This window comes from Ictidomys tridecemlineatus, chromosome 11 (genome assembly GCF_052094955.1).
Source record: "Ictidomys tridecemlineatus isolate mIctTri1 chromosome 11, mIctTri1.hap1, whole genome shotgun sequence".
Classification (NCBI taxonomy): domain Eukaryota; kingdom Metazoa; phylum Chordata; class Mammalia; order Rodentia; family Sciuridae; genus Ictidomys; species Ictidomys tridecemlineatus.
In genome coordinates this window covers 72,914,622-72,920,617 of record NC_135487.1, presented here as the reverse complement: position 1 = coordinate 72,920,617, position 5,996 = coordinate 72,914,622, and the positions used below count along the sequence as shown (strand labels likewise).

The 5,996-nt window shown below is 37.7% G+C and overlaps 1 protein-coding gene across 1 annotated transcript; it reads left to right on the top strand.

The window, feature by feature from the left end:
• Positions 1 to 711: 711 nt before the first annotated feature.
• On the top strand, positions 712 to 5,003 carry LOC144368120 (guanylate-binding protein 6-like). The gene is made up of 4 exons (XM_078026671.1): positions 712 to 766; positions 2,545 to 2,654; positions 2,841 to 3,037; positions 4,679 to 5,003. Exons 2-4 carry the CDS (start codon positions 2,599 to 2,601, stop codon positions 4,897 to 4,899), a joined length of 474 nt encoding a protein of 157 aa, XP_077882797.1. The 5' UTR covers positions 712 to 766; positions 2,545 to 2,598; the 3' UTR covers positions 4,900 to 5,003.
• The last annotated feature ends 993 nt before the right edge of the window (positions 5,004 to 5,996 follow it).

Below are 5,996 nucleotides of genomic sequence, written 5' to 3'. Positions count from 1 at the left end.
GCTGGAGCTTAAAGCAGGTGGAGGGAAGGTGTTTGGGAGAGGGGCTGGAGGGGGCAGGAAGAGGAGATAATGGAGGGTCTCAGGTTATACTGAGGAGCTTGGTCACTTAGAAGGGAGCCATTGTGGAATTTTATCCTTGAAGCCAAAATGATATGGACATATGTGGGGTTTTTTGTTTGTTTTATTTTATTTTATTGTTTTGTTGAAGACTGTGGATTGAACTCAGGGGTGCTAAACAATCCTGAGTCACATCCCCCGCCCTTTCCCTTTATTTTTAAATTGATTCCTAGTATCATTATTATTTTTGGTATTAGGGCTTGAACTCATGAGTATTTAACCACTGAGCCACATCCCCAGCCCTATTTTATTATTTTATTTACCTTGTTTCCCTGAGTTACTCAGTGCCTAGTCTTTGCTGAAGTTGGCTTTGAACTTGTGATCCTCCTGCCTCCACCTCTCAAGTCACTAGGATTACTGGTGGTGCCACCAGCCCAGCTATTTTTAAATTTTGAGGCAGAATCTTGCTAAGTTGCTTAGGGCCTTGCTATGTTTCTGAGGTTGGCTTGAACTTGCCATTCTCCTTTCTTATCCCCGAAGTTGCTAGGATTACAGGTGTGCACCACTGCCTCTGGCTGATATAATGTTTTTACAGAAGTGGTCTCTCAGTGAAATATAAGTTCTTTCTTTCTCCTTGGCTTCATACACAGGTGATGTCTTCCACAGTCTGGTTCTTTTGGACACTGAGGGCCTGGGAGATGTGCAAAAGGTGAGGAAGAAGCTCAGACAGATCTTTTTTATTCCGGTATTTTTTCTTAGCTTTCCATGATACTTTTTACTTCAACTTCTGTATTTCATTCCTGAAATCCCCAAATGCTACTCTATGGAATGATACATACTTTGATCTCTTTGAATTTATACCATATAATGTGATACGTTAGGTAAAATTGTATTCCTGAGAAGTGAATTGAACAGTTTCATCCATTTTAGTAAGCCTTTATGGAGAAGCTGAGATATAGGGTCTTGGGCAAGTACTGTTGATGAGGTAAAGATCCTGCTCTCTCAGAGCCTCAACTCTGTTGAGGAGATGGTTTGTATAAGTCAGCTAGAATACCATGTGATCACTGCTTGGGTGTGAGTGAACCAGGTGAATTTCCTAGAAAGCAGACTAAGAGACACCAACAGGCAGGAGGTCTTTTAATTCAGGTTTTAGTTCGCCTATTCTTACGTTAGAGTGAAATTAAGATACCATGTCTATTTCTGTATCTGTCTCTCCCTCTTTTCCTCCTTCCCTATTTAGAGATTAAATTGGAAACAAGATCTATATTTCTGTAGGGTTCATTTCCTCCCAAATTTAAGCAGATATTCTGTCCTTACTTATAAAACAACATACCAAAGATACGGTCTTGGTGCCAAAACCTATTGTTGTTTCTCTAAGTTCAACTTGTTCTGATCTCAGTCAATTTACTTCTTATATAATTAGAATTTGGGAAATGCAGTATATTCATAATATTTTTTTTCTTTTCCAAATTCCCATATTCTGGATTTGAATTTCAGGATTTTCCTTTCCTCAAGCAGGTAATAAAACATATCAGAGTTTTACTACAACTGACTGCTGGCTTCAGTGATTCAGTCAACACAAAAGCAGCTTTGCCTCTTCAAGGCTCTCACCATCTTGCCACAGAGTTAGCTTTGAAGTCACATCTTCTGTATCTACGCTTGGCTCTGAGACAGTCAGACCTAAGAACTCTATGCTTATTTAATTCTAATGTTGATTTGGCTTCTGCAAGTATTTCTATTTTGCATACCCTTTTGTTATGTCCACATTTTACAAAAACTTCAGCACTCAGATGTAATTTCCAGTTATATTCGATGTCACATACAGTCATTTCCTACTTTTAGTAACTTTTTTTCTCATTGACACTTTCATTATTTTTATTCAATATAATAACTGTTTTTACTTTAGATCCATTACTAATATGTAAACACTTTAATTATGTTATTATCCTTGTTTGTCGTTGTTTTTAAATTAATGTATTATTAGATAATCACATAGATTGTAAAAATTGCTGTGCTTAAGTATGTTTTTCACCAAATAAACAAGGTGAGCAACATTTTTTAGTAGCCCACACATATATATGCTCTGTGGATTTGACTTAAGTGCTCAGTGGTGATTAGCACAGCACGTATTATGTGGCCCTCTTATTGTTAAGTGAGACTTGGTCTCTTACTACTAAGCAACTAGTTGCATAGTGGACTCTGTTTTTTTCAACCTGTATTTTCTTATTTCATCTCATTCAGAAAAAGAAGGATCATTTGAAGAAAGTATTGTTAGAATACTTCCATAGATGAGGAAACAAGGGTCACAAGAAATTTCATTGCTAAAGTTGAGATTTATTTTTTTTTCATGTTTTTTTCTTTCTGTCAACACTGTGCTGTCTGTAATAACAAATGAAAAATAACTGAACAACAACAACAACAACAACAAAATCTGAATGAACATTGAAGGAAAAGATCATTCAGTGCTTGTTTTCACATGTTTTCCAGGGTGACCCTAAGAATGACACGTGGATCTTTGCCCTGGCTGTGCTTCTGAGCAGCATGTTGGTGTACAACAGCATGGGCACCATCAACAGTGATGCCTTGGAGAAGATGCAGTATCCTTTCTAGTTTATTGAGAAATTGTGGAGGGAATGGAGACCCAGCTGAATCCTTCTCCCAGTGGCTGAGTTGCCTTTGGTAGGGCATAGAGGACCCAGGGGAAGGGACAGCATTCGTAATAATTTTTTAAGGGGAACAAGGAAATTCTGCTTGGCCGCTCCTTTTCCTTAGCCAAGTCTTAGTTATGTGACAGAACTCACAGAACTAATCAGGGTGAAGTTTTCCCTGAGACTTGATGGAGTAGAAGATTCCACAGAATTTGTGAGTTTCTTTCCAGACTTTGTTTGGACTGTACGGGATTTCACTCTGGAGCTGAACCTACATGGTCACCCCATCACGGAAGACGAGTACCTGGAGAATGCCTGGAGGATGATTCCAGGTATGTGAGCATGATGTGGGTGGGGAGCTGACTAGTAAGGGTTGATATTTGATGAACATTGTCCATCATCTCTGGGGTTGCATTGTACTTCAGACTAGCTCAGGTCTACAGAAATGACTGGGCTTCTGGGTTATTACTCTTTGATAAGTTTTAATGACTAGAGTTAACTTACCCAGTGACAGTAGGGCATGAATGTTTTCAAAATTATTCCAAACCAATTTTCACTTAAAATAATTTGTACTTTAGCATTTAGCTTATGTCAGGCACTAAACCTTTCCAGATACCTGACATTGCTCTTTCTTATGCTTCTCCTTTTTTTGTGGAAAAACAATGAGAAAAACAATGTACTAGTTAATTGTCAGTCATAGAATTTCAAGGCAGAATCTACTTTGTTCACTTTTATTTATCTCCTTTCTGACATTGTGTTAGTCAGCTTTTTCACTGCAATGACTAAATGTCCTGACCAGAACAACTGTAAATGAGGAAAAGTTTATTTGAAGACTCACGGTTTCAGAGGTCTAAGTCTATAGAAGGTCAGCTTCATTCCTCGGGGCTTGAGGTGAAGCAGAACATCATGGCAGAAGAGTGTGGAAGAGGGAAACAGCTTACATGATGATCAGGAAGCTGAGAGAGAGACTCCACTTGCCAGAAAGAAATATATACCCCAAAGCCAATCCCCCAATGCCTACTTCCTCCAGCCACACAACACCTGCCTTCAGCCACATAATGCCTGCCTCAACTCCATTAGGTCATTAAATCACTGATAGATTAAGGCTCTCGTAAACCAATCATTTCTCCTCTGAACCTTATTGCATTGTCTCACTCATGAATTTTTGGGGTACACCTCACATCCAAACCATAACAGACATGTATTAACTTTTCAGAGAATGGCTAGTTATGTCTTCCATAAAAGCAACTTTACACTCCAAATAGGCCTCAACAGTCCCTTCCAAACTTTTTCAATACTTCTACTGTCTGCCAGAGCCTTCATTTGTTTCCCTACCATGTCATTCTCTTCATATTAGCACCTATGATGATACTGTTCTCAGTTAATAAATTATTCTAATGTATTGCATTTAGGTGGGTGAGTGTCTGATAAAACCCATGAGTTTATTAAGTAGAGACAAATTATATAGCTTACATTTTGAGAGTTTATATTCTTTAGAGTTTATACCCAAACTACATAATCCTATTTGTTGTGTGAATAACCGTGATTACAGTTTTCCTTAACAATGTGTCATCTGTCTTATTTTAGTTATTGCTCTACTATTTTTATTTGTGGCTCCTCTTCATTCAGTCTTACAGTTGGACTTCCACTATCAGTACTATCAGACCAGAAATTGATATGTAACCATCTACTAATCAAATCACTCCTGAAAATCTTATAAGCCAGGTGCTGATCTTGGTTCAGTGGATACCAACCCAAGTTTTTTTTTTTTATTCCTGGGCACATGCCTCCCACAATTCATTTACAGAGATGCATCACTGATATGAGTTTGATTTGCACTAAGCCATTGAATGAGTATATAAAATTGGATCTTTAAGAAGATTCCAATGAACAATAATTCCAAGTCATGATATGCTTGAGATGCCTTGTCCCTAGTTTGTGCTCAGGGTGACTCTGGTTTTCCTCTTCCTCAGGTGATAATGATAAAGCGAAAAATACTAACACATCAAGGGATTGTATTAGGCGTTTCTTTCCCAACCGGAAGTGTTTTGTCTTTGATCGGCCAAAATATGAAAAGGAGCTCCTAGCTCATATTGAGGACGTGTTGGAAAATCAACTAAATCCTGAATTCCAGGAACAATCAAAAAATTTCCGGGGCTGGGGATGTGGCTCCAGCGGTAGCGCGCTCGCCTAGCATGCGTGCTGCCCGGGTTCGATCCTCAGCAGCACCACATACCAACAAAGATGTTGTGTCCGCCGAGAACTAAGAAAAAATAAATAAATGTTAAAATTCTCTCTCTCTCTCTCTCTCTGTCCCCCTCTCTCACTCTCTCTTTAAAAAAAAAAAAAAAAATTTCCGTTCTCACATCTTAACCCACGCAAAGATCAAGACCCTCAGGGAAGGAGTCAAAGTCACTGGGAATCGTGAGTTTACTTTTCTTAAATGATACTAATGTGTGGTCTAATATTTGTTGAATCTTTTACATGCTATTCAGTTCTTATTTTATTTTTATCTTTCAAAAGAGAAAGAAGAATCAAAATATTATGGTATTTGTAAATAATCACAATTCCTTACTAATGGAATGTGGGCTTGAGGAACCTGCCTAGATCCTACCTCCTTTAGTCCCTTGTCCACATTGATTTTCAGGGTTCAGTTGTTTTCATCACCGTAACCATTTAAAACTCAGCTTTGTAAAGATCTCAGACCATATCTTTAAAACTTTTTAGAACATTATTGTTGGTATAGTAAGTTGGGTTCTTCCCAACAGAATCACACATGCATGGAGTTCAATTTCAGTTCATGTCTGCCCTTCTTCTCTTCCATCCTCCCTTCCCCCATTCTCCTTCCTCTTCTCCACTGATCTTCCTATCACCTATTTATTCATATTTGATTAATTCTTTCTATTTATATATAAAAGTGAGATTCCCTGTGGTATATTTATGAATGTACTTAGCATGATTTTAAAAAATTCATTCCACATTTCTCTATTTACCATCTCTTTTCTCTCCCTCTCAATTGCCTTCTTCTATTCCATGATCTTCTCTATATTTTTATACATTTAATCCTCCCTCTTTCATTTCTTTATTTTTCCCTAGCTTCCCCATATAAAAGAAAACATTTGACTCTTGATTTTATGAGACTGACTTATGTCAGTTAGCATGATATTCTCCATTTCCATGAATTTACCAACAAATGATATAATTTTATTTATTTTTTTGTGGCTAAATACAACTCCATTGTATATATGGAGTTGTATTTAGCCACAATAGGTATATATACACCATAATTTC

Coding starts and splice junctions, on each gene's coding strand:
- LOC144368120 (XM_078026671.1), top strand. CDS start 2,599: ATGTTGGTGTACAACAGCATGGGCACCATCAACAGTGATGCCTTGGAG. Junction 2,655..2,840: donor GATGCCTTGGAGAAGATGCA/GTATCCTTTCTA, acceptor GCCAAGTCTTAG/TTATGTGACAGAACTCACAG. Junction 3,038..4,678: donor TGCCTGGAGGATGATTCCAG/GTATGTGAGCAT, acceptor CCTCTTCCTCAG/GTGATAATGATAAAGCGAAA.